The sequence below is a fragment of the Herpailurus yagouaroundi genome, unplaced genomic scaffold (assembly GCF_014898765.1).
Source record: "Herpailurus yagouaroundi ecotype Mexico unplaced genomic scaffold, PumYag 77, whole genome shotgun sequence".
NCBI classification, from domain to species: Eukaryota; Metazoa; Chordata; class Mammalia; order Carnivora; family Felidae; genus Herpailurus; species Herpailurus yagouaroundi.
The window spans coordinates 40,895,778-40,912,693 of NW_024412388.1; the positions used below are offsets into that span (position 1 = coordinate 40,895,778).

General features: G+C 38.9%; 1 protein-coding gene across 1 annotated transcript in view; it reads right to left on the bottom strand.

Moving 5' to 3' along the window:
* The window catches only part of FAF1 (Fas associated factor 1), a 529,666-nt gene extending 512,756 nt beyond the window's left edge, over positions 1–16,910 (bottom strand). The window contains exon 1 of the mRNA XM_040470188.1: positions 16,853–16,910. Within this exon, the coding sequence (XP_040326122.1) occupies positions 16,853–16,897 (45 nt within the window). The 5' untranslated portion in view covers positions 16,898–16,910. The remainder of the gene's footprint in view (positions 1–16,852) is intronic.
* Between the last annotated feature and the right edge of the window lie 6 nt (positions 16,911–16,916).

The window sequence follows — 16,916 nt, forward strand, 5'->3', positions numbered from 1 at the left end:
CCCACAATGGGCTCTGTGCCGACAGCTCAGAGTCTGGGGCCTGCTTTCAGATTCTGTTTCCCTGTCTCTCTGCCCCTCCCCCGCTTGTTCGTTTTCTCTCTCTCTCTCTCTCTCTCTCTCTCTCTCTCAAAAATAAATTTTTTTTTAAATCTGTAATCTTAACAATAAGAACATACTTCACTTTGGAATAATCTACATTGTAACTTTACATACTCTTCATGCATGTGTAAGTGGAAAGACTAATAACCTAGGCAGTATTTCTCTGTTCCACTCAGTTTTGGCAGAGTATTTACTACTTTATTCCAAAGTAATCACTAAATAATGCTTTCCTCTTCTAAAATACAATGTACTTTATTTTTTGTTTGTTTATTGAAGTCCAAGTTAGTCAACAAAAATGTAGTATAAAACAAAGTTCTTGATTATGTATACTGGAATTTAAAATAAAAAATAATAAAATAAAAAGATAAAACAAAGTTCTTGTGTTTCAACCTGGAGCCAGCCTGCCCTGGCTGGAATCAATTCTATGCCTCAACATCATTGATGCCTCAACATCATTATCTTTGTTTCAAGTCCCACTACTGGAACCTTAGGAAATACCCATAACTGATAATACTCCCAGAAAAGTGAAGCCAAAATATATTTTTACATTTTTATTATGTATACTATGCATTTTATATATAGACAGCACAAATACAGACACATACCAACACAATACAGACACTGGTAAATGTAAAAGTGAAGTTTACAAGGAAAAAAAAAGAAAAAAAGCAGAAAAAGGATAATCTCTTGCTAAAGTAATTATAACAGCAACCTAACAGCAATCCTAATAGTACCTAAATAATCCTAATAGCAACTACTGCCACATACAGCTTCAAAATAGAAGTCAATTAAATTAAACCCAGTTTCTCATCTTTTGATCACTCTATTAGTCTCAGTAAATCCATGGACAGCAGAAAAACTTCTTTTTGTGTTTCACAAAGCTACAAAAGGATGAAGGAATCAAAAAATAACTGGATGCAGCTTTGTTTGTTTTTTTTTAAAGGCAAGCTTGTAAAGTGCAGCACTTACTAATTTTTTCCACTGTTGTAGTCACAATGATAGAGGAAAGGAAACACGGGAGAGGAGGAGACAACCCAAAGAAAAACAAGTCACATCCTTACAATTTCTTTGAAATTTCATTTTCAATTTAAAATTCGTGCAAATTTCATATTTACTTCATAGTAAATTTCATATTTACTTCATAGTAACTGTTTTTAATTTTTAAAAAACACATATTTATAAATTATTCTAGTAAATTGGTCCTAGAAGAAGACATTGATATTTATTCTGTAGCTTTGAATACTTCCTAGCATACCCATTTGAGAAATGTGCATATACGAATCACAGACTTGACTTTGGAGTAGAACATACCTGAGTCCCAAACACAGCCTTGTTATGACTACCTGTCATTAGATAATTACTTAACCTCCTTACGCCTCCACTTTCTCATCTTTAAAATGGGAATAGTAATGACGGCTATCACAAATTGAAAGGTATATACCAATTAGATTGGATAATGCAGATAAAACACTTATCACATGGGCCAAAGTAATGCTGAGTAAACGTTAGTAGTTATTATAATTACCATCTCTAAAAATCAATCTGTACAATGAAGGACTGCCTAGTTTACAGGGTGGTAAGAACTGTGAAGGATCTAATATTTTACTCACTTGCAAACCAACAATTTAGCATGTTACAATTTCAAAGATGCTAGAGGAAGACACAAGACTCCTAGATCAAGAATAAAGTACTTTATTACTCACAATAATAACAGTAGCCAGAGTATCAGCATTTTCTTACATGGGTTCCCAAGACCCATTTCTCACATGGTGATACAGAGTGGGCCAGGTGACAGCTGCACATGCAGTAGAGGAGAGGAGCCCTGAGCTTAGGGAATCTTTTATAATAGACAGTGAGCAGGGACACCTTTGCTTTGGAGGGAGAAAGTATCTTTATCTCCCAAGCTGTAAGCAAACCTGCCCTTTGGTCCAGAAGGAGACATTATCTAAGCTGGTCACAATACAATACCCCTGAAAAGACAGTTTGGAACAATCTGTCCCTATTCAAAAGACGTGCCGAAATATGAGGCACAGAGACTTGTCTCTCTCACTTCTAACTATCTTGGCTGCTGACAAAGTTTCTCATGAGTATATGATTCTAACCGCTACTCTGATTATTCTGACTGACAAAGGGCTGGGACTAAATCCATTCAATCTGTTTCATACAGCATTTAATTAAAGTAGCTATCAACAGGCAGCAGGGTAAGATTAACCTTCAGAATTGATTTCAACCATGTTTCTCCGAGTCCTAAATAAGGACTCTGAGAATAAGTTGAAGAAATCCCATAAAACATCAGGGTCTACCTCAGAAAGTCTGGCAGTTCTGTCCCCAAAGTTCTGTATGAACTTTTCCACTTGGCCCAAGGCATTAATCCAGGAACAAGAGAATGTATTAACAATTATACAGACTCTGCTTCAGCCTACAAGGAAGAAGTCTAGGGCAATTTTATCATCCATAACAATGCTGGTGAGTTGAGGCTAATCTGAATGCTTTCCAGGGCCAGGGTATGTCACTGATTATGTCAGCTAAAAAGTCAGGAACAAATTCTGAACCACCAATTCTAATTGAATAAATTCCCTCATAGAGATAACTGTCTACAGGATGTGCATAAATAACAAACTGGTTATGGGAAGCTTCCCCAAGAAAATAAGGATAGTGTCATTTTAGAGAGATCTCCATAGTTAACTGAAGGCTATACGATCTACTGGTGGTATTCTGTTAAACACTCAAAGGTGCAAGAGTCCATATTTTTAGGAGGGAGGTATGTTAATGCCTGGCTTCCACACAAGAAATAAGATCCTGAGGGGCAGATATAGTATACCTAGAAAACGTGGGTTGTTTACAATTATTGGGTCCTTCCAAATGGGACCTACATTAGTCTGAGAGACACAGTCAACCTGTGTCCCAACAAGGCCTCCCAGCCAGGTGTCAGGCCTAGAGTTCCCAAATTCAGTTTGAACAACTGAGTCTAGTCCTTGTTTTTGAAAGGATTGAATGAGAGCAGTCAATCCAAACTGTCCCAATTATCCAGGCCACCAGTAATCTGCCCCATAGAATCTCTGAGAGAAGGCTATGGAATGGGAGTGGGTAGACATGAGGTGGTACTGACAGGTGTTGTGCATGGAAGGTATAGGAGCTGGGGCAGCCCTTGCTTTTTCCAATAGATTTTTCAGTAAGATTAAAGAGAATGGCCATCAAATGGTGATCAGAGCTGAGCAGTCTAATGGAGGATGGCACACTCAGCAGTCAATTAAATTTAATGTGCCTGCAAAAGTTTGGAAGAGCTGCACCAGGACATTTTCCTTCATAAGGAAAGCTTTAAGTGTGGTTCTGAAGGTGTCTCCCTTCCCCAAAGCTTCTGGAGTCTAAGGTGTTCCTTCCCTGGGTGTCAAGATTGTTGTTTTCCCTCCACTGCCACAAAATCAGTATGTTCCACTCCAGTAGCTATAATTTCATCTTTTTTCCAATCATCTCCTACTCATACTCAGGCCTTCCCCCTAGAAATGTTAGGTATGAAACAGTCAAGGGAATTTTTATTAAACCTACAGAAACCCATTTACTGTCTCTACTGACCCACATGGACCACTGTAGGGGAACTCAGCAAGCAGGGTACTCAACCAGTAGTCATTATCCTTATGATCTAGGACCATGTCAACCAGCATGGGTTGCATGGGTTCCATGTCAACCCAACATGAAAATGCAGGTGGTGAACAAGAATTAAGTTTGAATCCCTCAGGACACCACCTTTTGGCAAGCTGCCATATAAAAGGTATACCGACAAGCTGGCACTGCACTGCAGCTAGGAGAAAAAAAGAAGCTCCTTGCCCAGAAATAGGACAGAATGTGAATTTTCAAAACAGGACTATATAACCTCTCACCCCTTCCACCCCGATCATTACCCATGAAGTGACCCAAGTTGAGATGATCCCTTTCTGGGCATAGCTGTATTCACTGGCCTAAATGACTTAGTAAGTAAAAAGATGTTTCAGTCTTCAACATTTATCCACATACCAGATGCCTGTGGATGGTAGGGAGCATGAAAGGCCCCTCAAATATCTTGACTATCAAGCTCACTGTTGAGGGGCTTCTGAGATAAAAAGTATACAACTGTCAACTGCAAATGGCCCAGAAAGCCCAAAAGCATAACACAGATTAGTTTCACAAGCCAAAATTGTGTGGCCAGTCAGCCAATTGGACTAGAACAATAACACCATAACCAGAAAAAGTATCAACAGCAGTGAAGCAGCACTGATACTTCTGAGTGGGAGGTCAAAGTTCCAATGTATTAAATCTGCCAAAAACAAGCAGGAGCCATATTCCATGAAATGTGGCTTCTTTTATTATGTGACAAGTAGGTCAATTTTTGGCAGAAGTCACAAGTATAGTATGCAATGCTATTCTCTGCATCAGAAATACACAGTCCTTAAGTCTACACCCAGTTTATGATAGCTGATGCGTTATCACATCTAATATGATGGGTGGATCCAGACAACAATGATGGCTCTGGGCAGTGCAGTCTCAATCAGAAGCTTGATTCCAGTGGGCTTCATTAGAGAACAGGCCCTTATTGTGGGCATCTACATGAGTGATCCAGACAGTTTGATCAGCGGCTATAATTTGTTTCCATAGTTCACAGCTTCAAAGAGAACTGTCTTTAATCTGCCAGTCTATAGTTTCCAAGTGGCAGACCAAATAGCTAGACCATTGGCAATAGGCCAAAGGGGCAGGAGAAATACAAGTTTCATGAAGGAAAGTACTGGCCAGAGCTATAAAAACAGCCTTGGGGCACCTGGGTGGCTCAATCAGTTGAGCATCTTGGTTTCACTCAGGTTATGATCCCCGCATCAGACTCCACACTGAGCATGGAGCCTGCTTAAGATTTTCTCTCTCTCTCTCTCTCTCTCTCTCTCTCTGTGTGTGTGTGTGTGTGTGTGTGTGTGTGTCCCTCTCCCCAACTCACGCTCTCTAAAATTAAAAAATTAAAATTAAAAAAAAGAACAGCCTTGAGCTCTATCCACTGAACAATCACATCCACCATCAATCTGCATAGCTGGTAGAGAGGCTGAACAGCCCCAGGAAACAAGCAGACACAACGAGTTTCAGCTTGGCTGAACCACTGGTAAACTAGGCCTAGGTTTAAGGAAACCTCTATGAATTGAGGACCCCACTGAGGCGGTGGCTTTGCCTTAGACAGTGAAGTGGGGAATAAAGATTCCTCCAAAGGAAAGGCTGAGCCATAAGACATTATGCACCCCCATCCTCTCATCTCTCAAACCAGTGAAAATTCTAACAACTTTGCTTTGTGCCCACAGAAGTTGCAAATTTGTCTCCTTTCACATTCAAGTATAGGTGTACACAGGTCTATAAATGTTGTCTAAAAGGAGGCAGAAACTTCTGCCCAGCCAGGACAAATCTTAGTACTAGTGGTTACATTGTGGGGAGTGGGGGGAGTCTGACTCTGAATCTAATACACTAGTGAAAAAAATTCCCTCCACCAAAGAAGATACCGGAGGGTGGTTAAGAGTTAGCAACAACCAGAATGTTCAGACAGCTGTCTTTGATCCTACTTCCTGGTGCTCAGCCTGCAACCACCTCCCTAATTCTTCCTCATTAACAGGCAATAAAGTAGAGAACCACTTAACAATTTGGACAACATGTTCAACACCAACTCCCATAGACTTCTCTCAAATTCTGTTAACCAGCCCATGAGGCCCTCACCCTTCCTCTTCCAGAAAGCCATGTGTCTGTCGATATACCATCCTTGTTGCCAAAACTGTCAGAACAGTGAAAGATCTGGTATTTTTCACCCTACTTGCAAGCTAACAAGTTACCCTGACAATTTCATTGATGCGGGCAAAAGACCTAGACTCCTGGGTTGGAGACAATGAACTTTATGACTCATGACAATATTCATAGCCAGAATATCACCATTTTCTTAGGCAGTCCCAGGCCCATTTCCCACAGTGCAACACAAAGTAGGCCAAGTCATACCTGCATACGCAATAGATTGCACTAGAGGAGGAACTCAGAGCCTAGACAACCCAAACCTTTCAAAATGCAAAGGGTATACATGCCTACCCTTTACTCCAGAGGGGGACACTATCTCTATCTTCCAAGGTAGCTCACTATACAAACATCCTTGAAAAGAGCAGAAACAAAAGCAGTCAATGTCTCTGATCACAAGACATACAGAAATCATGGAGAATTGTATCAGTGGATCCCAAAAAGGCCACCGTAGAGTTTAGCTATTAAGAGCCTAGCACAGTATCTGGTACATACAAAGCAACAAACAGCTAGATACTAATGTTCTTATTCCTCCCCCATTAAACCTAAAATAAGAATGTTCAATTGTGTCTCCACCTCACTTTTATTACATGCCAAAGGATATAACTAAGATTTTATCTATATACATGTGTGTATATGTATATATATATATGTGTGTATATATGTACGTGTATATATATATATGTATGTGTATATATATGTAAATTACAAATTTATAATAAAATAAGCTAAATTAAAAATAATTTTTTTTAAGTATGCTCCACACCCAACATGGGGCTCAAACTCCTGAGGTCAAGAGTCACGTGCTCTACTGACCAATCCAGTCAGGCCTCCTCCTAAAATTATATTTAAAAACACAAGTTCAGGGCGCCTGGGTGGATGGCTCAGCTGACTAAGCATCTGACTTCAACTCAAGTCATGATCTCACAGTTGCTGAGTTCAAGCCCCTCATTGGGGTCTGTGCTGACAGCTCAGAGCCTGGAACCTGCTTTGGATTCTGTGTCTCCCTCTCTCTCTGCCCCTCCCCCATTCATGCTCTCTCAAAAATAAATAAACATTTAAAATTTTTAAAAACTAATAAAAAATAAAAAAAAACTAAGTTCAACCACTACTTTTCCCTTGGGAGAAAGAAGGCAGGGAGCCAGAAGGGCACAAGAAACAAAGCTTTCCTCTCATTAACATTATACTACTACTACAGCTCAATCATTAAAGAGTCCAGGGAACCAGGGTAACTACAGGCGGAAAAAAAACAGGTGGCTGAAACCTAACTCTAAAACCATTAAGGTGCACAAAACCTGAAAAAAAATTTTCTGCTTTTCTTTACCACAACTTGACATCTCATCCTTCCTACCTCAATTATTCCTCTATAACCACAAATAAGACAGCTACAATTATTCTGTTAATGTCACCAAACTGCTTCTTGAAATTATCTCAAACTCACCTTAAAGCCAATGACTAACGATTTAAAAGGGTCAACAATTTTGATTTGAAATTTAAATCTCTGCCTTAAAAAACAGTTTGAAAGTGAAACCATAATGAAGAAGAGTGATTGGGGCATCTGGCTGGCTCAGTCGGTGGAGCATGCAACTCTTGATCTCCAGGCCATGAGTTCAAGCCCCACACTGGGTATAGAAATTACTTAAAAAGAAAAAAAAAAAAAAATCTTTAAAAAAAAAAAAAAGAGTGACTGACACATAGTTCAATAACAGCATTCAAATTTCCAGAAGTTATTGACCTCAAGCCCTATATTTTGCCACATTACCTTACTGAGCCCTCTATAAAAAGGAGAAAGCACCAGAAGGGAGATGCTTTGTATTTCTCTATAAATGGGTCACTTTAAAGTTATAATCCTCAATTCGATAAAATTGGCTGATTTTCATTCCCTCAATGACAAATTTTATTATTCAAAATCATGTCAATAAATGGTAGACTTAAAAATACAGCTGACCCTTGAAAACCACATGTTTTAACTATATGGGTCCACTTATACCTGGATTTTTTTTTTCAATCCAGTACTGTGTATTTTCTCTTCCTTATGATTTTCCTAATAACATCTTCTCTAGCTTGCTTTATCGTAAAAATACAACATATAATACATAGAACATATAAAATGTGTTAACCGTTTATATTATCAATGAGGCTTCCAGTTTAAAGGCTATTAGCAATTAAATTTGGGGGGAGTCAAAATTACACGTGGATTTTCAACTGCATGGCAGGTTGGTGCCCCAAACCCCTGCATTGTTCAAGGGTCAACTATACATACAAACTTACAATCCTACTCTGTTTGTACCATAACAGCTAACATTCATAATATTCCTTCAAAATATATTCACTGAGTGCCTCTTACAGATATGGTAGGAAAAGACGGTTAAGACCAAGGCAGTTGTTCAAAGAGCTGACAGTAGCAGAAAAAAACAAGTGATTACCAACAATCTCACATAAGACTCAAAAGAAGAGAAACATACAAAAGATATACAACATATGTAAGACAAAATGATTAACCCTAAAACTGGGTAGAGGGTACTGATGTTATAAGCACAAGCAGCCAATAGGTTTTAAGAGATAAATAGAAGTTTTCCAAAGGGCCACAAAAAATAAGGGTATAAAGGCACGGAGCTTTGGGGCACCTGGCTCAGTTGGTGGAGCATGCAACTCTTAATCTCAGGGTCATGAGATCATCCCCACAGTGGATGTAGAGCTCACTTGCGGGGGGTGGGTGGGGAGGATATGAAGCCATAAAACACATTCTACTGTGAGCATCAAATATATATAAAATACTCAATTTTCCTATGCCATAAAAATGCAACAGTACTTAAGACAACAAAATCAAAAAAGTCCCAAGAATGGATGTAACTTCTAAAGTCATCTAGATCAGTTGTTCCCAAGTGTAGATCTTGGATCATCAACATAACCTGGGAACCTGACTGAAACACAAATTTTCAAGCCCTACCTAGAATGCACTCAATCAGAAACTTGGGGTGGGATCCAACAACCTAAGGTTTAACAAGCCTTCCAGGTTATTCTTATGCAAATTCAAAGTCTGAGAATCAATGATTTAGATCAGGGTTTTTCAGCACTAAAGACATTTTAAGGTGGATAATTCTTCATTGTGAAGGGATGTCTTGTGCAGAATGATTAGCAGCATTCCTGGCCTCTACCCACTAAATGCCAGGAGCAACCCCTAGATGTGACAATCAGAAATGTCTCTAGACATAGCCTAGTGTCCCCTGTGGGGAAATTATCCACAACTGAACACCACTAATCTAGATAAGGATCAGCAAATTTTCCTGTAAGGGGCAGGGTTAATATTTTAGGCTTTGCAGGCCAAGCAATCAACTATTCAACTTTGCTATTGAGGGCAAAAGTGGCCAGAGACAATATGTATACAGATATGCATGACAGCCTTTCAATAAAACTTTATTGACAAAAATCAGGTGGTAGTTTGGCACTCAGGATGTAGTTTGCTGATCCCTAATCCAGATCAATTACCTAAATTATAACTGAATGTCTTCAACCCCAGCTGCTGGCAACTGATTGTCCTGACTCTATATGAATACCTAATCTAGTCCAGTCCTGTTTTCAGGTAGATATTGCTCTAGACAAATCTTCATTTCATAGACTGAGTAACTCAAACCGAGAAAGGATAAATGACTTGCTCAGAGAATCAGAGCCCAAACAACAACAAACGACAACAACAACAACAAAATAAACAGCAATAAACTAGAGCTCTAGTCTGTCTAAGTGCAATGTTCTAACAAATGCTTCCTACAGAGGTATATAACCATATAATGCTTTGTGAAGCATTCAAATATTCTAGCACTTTGCAGTTACTAAAACCTGGCAAGAATAGTATTGGTTTCACGGTGGGAGGAGGGGAGTGAAATAACTTTATCTTAAAGGTCCGAATAGTAAATATTTTAGGCCTGTGGGCCATAATGTCTGACTCAACTAGTCACCTCTGTCACTGCAGCAAGAAAGCAGTCACAAACAATAAGTGAATAGCTATGGCTGTATTCCAATAAATCTTTATGTATAAAAACAGGCAGCCAACTTACAAGCTATGGTTTCCTGACCCCTGATCTACAAAGTTCATAAACCCAGTCTGGAAAACAACAGGCATCAACCCAACCCCGCTCAACAAATCTAAAGGCTTTTTATTCCATGGCTTCTGGCCACCTGTAAACTTAGAGGCATGGCACTAGACTGGAATGAGTGCTAGTCTAGGAACAACCAAAGTGCCTGACCCACCCTCACTTCCGCCCTTCTGGCATGTCTATTATATGCCAGATACTATTAATTCATTTTGTATGTAAATTTTATCATTTGGAGAAATTTCTGAATGGTGGGTCTTGTTTTCCTCTAGAACTCAAAGCCATGTGACACACTAAGCTAGAAAATAAACACTCTAATGTGCACCTGGACAAAACCTTTATTTCAAACCAACCCATGAACTTGGACAAGTCACTTCCTTTTTCTGATCTCAATTTCCACAAAAGGAAAAATGAGAAGCTGGAAATAGATGATCTCTGAAGTCTCCTGCAGAGAACAAGCATATACTTTAAAATTGTCAAAAATGAAAATAACAAGGCACTTGGGTGTCTCAGTCAGTTAAGCATCTGACTCTTGATTTTGGCTCAGGTCACAATCTCACAGTTGTGAGATCAAGCCCTGCATTGGACTCAATGCCCGTGGAGCCTGTCTGAGATTGTCTCTCCCCTCTCTCTGCTCCTCCCCCATGCATGCTCTTTCTTCTCTCTCTCTCTCAAAATAAATAAAAATTTAAAAATAAAATGAAAGTAACAACTAAAACTTAATGAACTCTTTCTACACTAGACATCTATTCTAATCACTTTACAAGCATTAACTCAGTTTTCATATGAGGAAACTGAGGCAGAAGTGTGAAGTGATTAGTCAAAGATCACAAGATAAGTGAGTTGCAGAGCTGTGATTTAAATCCAAACAATCTGACCTCAGAGTCCATGCTCTTAACTACTAAACTTTATTCTACATGCCAAAGCCTTATTTTCCCAATGACCAACAATCCAAACACAAACACATCATGCTTTGTCTCTCTAATGAATAAAGAGGATAGTGGAGAAAAGAAAGAAAGGACAATAACAAGACTACTTTCTGCCACAGTACTCAATCTCCTGCCTAAGGCAACCTCCCAGGAAATACATATGATGTTCCACCGATACATAGTTTGGTCCCTAATCCACAACATCACAAAGGACACCTATCCATGTGGATTAATACCATTTCTACTTGCACAGTCTGGCATCTCCTTTTGTAGAAGATTCACAGCTTCATTTAAAAGGAAAAAACGTTATGAAGGGGCAGAAACTAATTTCAAGTGACTTACTGATAGTGTCATGGAAGAGTTCATGCTACCAAGAGAAGCTGACAGACAAATAAAAATGTAAAAGTCCATAGTGACAGTCCAGTATGAAAATGCATAAAGCAATTTAGGCAGCAAAGGTTTCACTAGTTTGAAAGACCAGGAGAGGAAAATAAAAGCACAACTATGTCATCCAGGAAACAACTGAAAGTAACATCAAAATCAAAGCCAAATTAGAGAAGAAACAGACTCACTCTGTGACCACTGGAACTAGGTTCAGAAAACATATTTTCTTAGCATGGCAGATAAGGTTTTGCTTTCTTTTTTATGTTTATTTATTTTGAGAGCGAGCATCAGCATGCATGAGTGGTGGGAGGGGGGGAAGGGAGGAGAATCCCAAGCAGGCTCTATGCTATCAGCGCAGAGCCCCATGTGGGACCCAATATCACAAACTGTGAGATCATGACCTTAGCAGAAATCAAGAATCAGACACTTAATGGACTAAGCCACCCAGGCATCCTGATAAGATCTGTTTCCTTAAAAAAATGTATTACTATTATGAAAGCTGTTCTTTTTTCCTTGACTTGAGTGAAGCTATAATCTACATCTCTATATTAGACAGTAACAGAAAAATATAAGTAGAAAAATACATGAAATCAACATGTGACACTAACCTAAGTAGCTATAGCACCCGTTTTGTTCCCCACTCCCAAAATTGTTATAAAAATGTATCTTAGAGGAAAAAGAAATTAGCATTGCATTAATTAAAAGGTTAAGCGGGAAAGGGAAAATTTTTTTTGTTCAGATAGACCTAAAATAAAACATAACTAACATTACTAAAATTATTTGATAGCAACAGCAATTCTATTTGGATAGCTCTTTTCACATCTGCAAGGAAACCAAATATATCTCAAAAGTTTATTTGAGCAAATGATATTTGCTCTACACCTCAACCTTTAAAAAAAAAAAAGGCAAAGAATTCTACAATTACAAAAAGAACAAGATCTGGAATTTTCACCTGAATGCATCTCTTTGTTATAAAAAAGACATTAAGGAAGAAAAGAAAACTGTCCTCATTTATTAATGCCTGCCTGTTTTTAAACCCAGGAAATTCCTCTACATCTCCTCCTAGCTCTAGCCAGCCAAAACTGTAGGTGTACTACTCTATTCATTCCTTTACCAGTATCATACCATGCTAACACTATTTACATTTAAAATTGATTTTTTTTTTTGGACTATTCCAAATTCTAAACTCACTTGCCCAGAGTTGAATTTACAAATAATTCATTAAACATGATACTGCCATTCTCTCCATTCAAGCTTTTGGTGGTGAGCCACTATGGATAACAGTATGGCAGTTCCTCAAAAAAAATTAGAAATAGAAATGCCATATGATCCAGTAATTCTACTTCTGGATATATACCTATAGGAATCGAAAGGAAGGAGTTAAACAAATAATTGTACACCCATGTTCACAACAGCACTAATGATTTACAATACTCAAAACATGGGGGAAAAAGTGTCCATTGACAAATAAATGGGTAAACAAAATATGGTTCACCAGTCCCCCATAATCCACAAGGGCTATGTCCCAAGGACTCCCAATGGATGCATGAAACCAAAGACAGTACTAAACCCTATATGTTTTTTCCTATACATACATACCTATGAGAAAGTTTAATTTATAAATTCAGCACAGTAAGAGATTAATAACTATAACAGAATAATCTTAGCAATACTGTATACTGTAATGAAAGTTATCTGAATGTGGTCTCTCAAAATCTTACTGTACTCACCCTTCTTGATGATGTGATATGAAAAAATGCCTACATGATGAGACAAAGTGAGGTAAATGACCCAGGCATTGTGTGTAGTATTAGGCTACTACTGACCTTCTGATTATACATCAGGAGGATCATCTACTTCCAGACAACAGCTGACCAAGGGTAAGTGAAACCATGGAAAGCAAAACCACAGATGATGGAGGACTATTGTATATACATACAGTGGAACAGTAGTCAGCCTTTTTAAAAATGAAGGGAATTCTGACACTTACTAACTGGATGAACACTGGAAACCTCATGCTAAGTAAAATAAGCCAGCTGCAAAAGGATAAATACTGCAAGATTCCACTTATTAGGTACCTAGAAAACTCACATTCATAGACAGAAAATAGAATGGTGGTTGCCAGGGGATGGAGTTCAAAAAAAATGGGAAGTTACTGTTTAATGGTTAATGTCACAGTTTTGCAAGATAAAAAGATTTCTGGAGATGGATGGTGGTGATGGTTGCACAACAATGTGAATATATTTGATGCCACTGAACTGGACACTTAAAGTGGCAAATTAAGATGGCAAATTTTATGTTATGTGTATTTCACCACAATTTTTAAAAATTTTTAATTGAGGGGTACCTGGGTGGCTCAGTTGGTTGAGCGTCCAACTCTTGGTCTCAGCTGAGATCATGATCCCATGGTCATGGGATCGAGCCTCCCCCTACTTGAGATTCTCTCTCTCTCTCCCTCTGCCCCTCTCCCCTGCTCTCTCTAAAATAAAATAAATAAAAGTTAAAAAGTAAATGAAAATCCTGTACCTTTCTCAAAAAAGGAGAAAAAGGGGGGCAAACCAATTAGAAGACATTGAACTATAGAAAACAGGCTGATGGTTGCCAGTAAGGAGGATGAGTTAAATAGGTAATGGGGATTAAGGAGTACACCTGAGGGGGCACCTGGGTGGCTCAGTCCATTAAGTGCCCAACTCTTGATTTTGGAGCTAATGGTTCTAGGATCGAGCCATGTTGGGCTCTGCGCTGACAGCATTAGAGACTGCTTGATATTCTTTCTCTCCCTCTCTCTCATGTCCCAGACACTCAGGTACATGTGCTGCTCTCTAAATAAACATTTTTTTTTAAAAATCATGTCCCTTTCTACAAAGGCAGCACTGAGCTAAGTTACTATTAATTTCATGGTCATATGTTCACTTTTGGGTGAAGAAATTGATTTGCACAGTTACAGAAGAATCCAGCATCTTCCAAATGTCTACACTCCAAGACTTGAACTGCAATCTTTAAAATTACCCAGTTTCTGGGGCGCCTGGGTGGCGCAGTCAGTTGAGCGTCCGACTTCAGCCAGGTCACGATCTCGCGGTCCGTGAGTTCGAGCCCCGCGTCAGGCTCTGGGCTGATGGCTCGGAGCCTGGAGCCTGTTTCCGATTCTGTGTCTCCCTCTCTCTCTGCCCCTCCCCCGTTCATGCTCTGTCTCTCTCTGTCCCCAAAATAAATAAACGTTGAAAAAAAAAATTTAAAATTACCCAGTTTCTGATAACTGGATCAATGCTAATTTTTTAAAGTTAATCCTATGAAAAGTTTATGTAATATAAAAAAAAAAGGAAGAATAATTGATCTTAAAGCTAAGTCCACAAGAGCAAACTGATCTGGAATCATCATTTGTGAGAAGAATATGAGGTTCCTAAAAACACAAAAGGCTAATGTGCTCAATATGTATATAGTTTCTAAGTAATTTTTTATTCTACCAATAATGTTCCTACCTACTTGACAATATAAAAGAAACCTTCATCATTTGGCAAACATGAGAATGCCATAGCTTTTTCACATTTTGTAAACAACTGTTCACATCAGTGCCACTGGTTTGAAGAGAAAAACTTAGTAGAATATACTAATGTGATCAAAATTAAACCCCAAATGCTTGTCAGAAAATCTTACTCTGAGTACAAGAATCCTAAATTTCCTATTTTGGGCCAATATAAGGTTCATAGTAAGCACAATAACTGTCATAAATAATGAAAGAACAAGCAGCTACAAGTTGTCACAGGAAGTATAAAAAGTTTGGTGAAATCTCAACAAAGTTACACTTACCTTAAAGCTCTTAATGAGGTACACTACTCTAAATTGTCTAAATCCATTCTTACCAGAATATGCCAATTTTATTTTTTTAATGTTTATTTATTTATTCTCAGGCAGGGGGCAGGGAGAGGGGACAAGGAGAGCCAGCAGAGGGGCAGAGAGAGAGGGAGACAGAGAATCCCAAGCAGGCTCCAAGCTGTCAACACAGAGGCCACACGGGGGTTGATCTTATGAAGCATAAGATCATGACCTGAGCCGAAATCAAGAGTCGGATGCCTAATCCACTGGGCCACCAAGGCACCCCAGAACATAACAATTTTATAACAGGATAAACTACTCCTAGAAATAGAGTCCTTTTTCATACAACCATATTCCACATTAGATAAAAGACTAGATAATGAAAAAAAGAATTAAGAAAATAAAAGACTTAGGCAAAAAAAAAAAAAAAAATCCTAGGCCATGCTAATCATACAAAACACCAAAATCTTGTGGTCAACTTTTATTTTCAGAACACTTCTTTCTGTCTGAGTTTGGAAGTTACAGTATAATCAAATACAGATACATCCATATTCCCAATAAATCTGGTAACCGGGTAAGATAAAGAACAAACTCTGGAAATGACTATCACAATATTAAGTTGTAAAAAGAAGGAAATTTTTAAAAATCAGAGAAAGAGGGAGAAGAGAAACCCAACAAAATCTCATTAAGAAAAAATGCCACCTGCTGTGCTAGTGTTAAACCATGGTGTGCGATGACAGTATTATAGAATGAAAAGTCTACCTATACATAACAGTAGTTTCTAAATTAATCCCAAAATGATTGGTTAAAAATATCTCACTACAATAATTTTTTCATCATACATCAAAAGGCAAAGATGGCGTTCACAGGATATTAGCTCTAACTCCAAGTCTTTCATGAGGTACAACTCTACTTTCAAAGGGCCTCCCTAAGATACTTATATATTAGTGTAACTACAGTTGGGCTAAGTAAAGGAATAACCTTTGCTTATCCTTTAAATTATTCCTGGAATTAAGACACCAACCAAACAATTCAAATCTGGAGGAGAGGGGAATCCGCAAATATGAATTGGTAATTTATTAAGCTTATGAATTCACTGCAAAGATACTATGGTATATGCTATTTGCCTCCTCCTTATCTTCATACCCTCCAAAGATTCCAACATGGCATCAAAGTCTCAAATGTTTATTTCTCCTTGAAAAAGACCATACCCTCACCATTACCTTCACCACCACCCCCTTCTCCTTTTTCTTACTCTCCTCAATGCACCACACCCACACCACCACGCTCTCCACACCCACACTCCATACAGCACACTCTCAAGTAACAACCCAAAACTCCTGACCCAAAATACCCCATACTTAAAAGCTCCACACTTAATACTCCCAAATTCTACCTGTTCTCTACATAATACAGCAAACATTACACACAGTCCACACACATACTCTAAACTATTATTAACACCCCTCACCCTACAAATCCGTATATAACACCCAACCCAGCATATGAATTGCACGTTCCCGGATGGTTCACCTCCCCCAGCCCCGACACGTTCCCGGATGGTACCACACACACACACACACACACACACACACACACACACACCCCACACGCGCGCGCGCCACGTACCATACAAAAGCCCAAACCACACACCACTGCAGTGCTCAAACAAACCCTGAGAAGAGGCAACCCTTCTGGCACCAGGAACCCACGAAGTTGGAGGTGGAAGAGGAACAGGGCCAGATACTTCACCTGAAAATCCGCCAGGATCATCTCCCGGTCCATGTTGGACGCCATGGCGGCCGCCGAGTTCCGC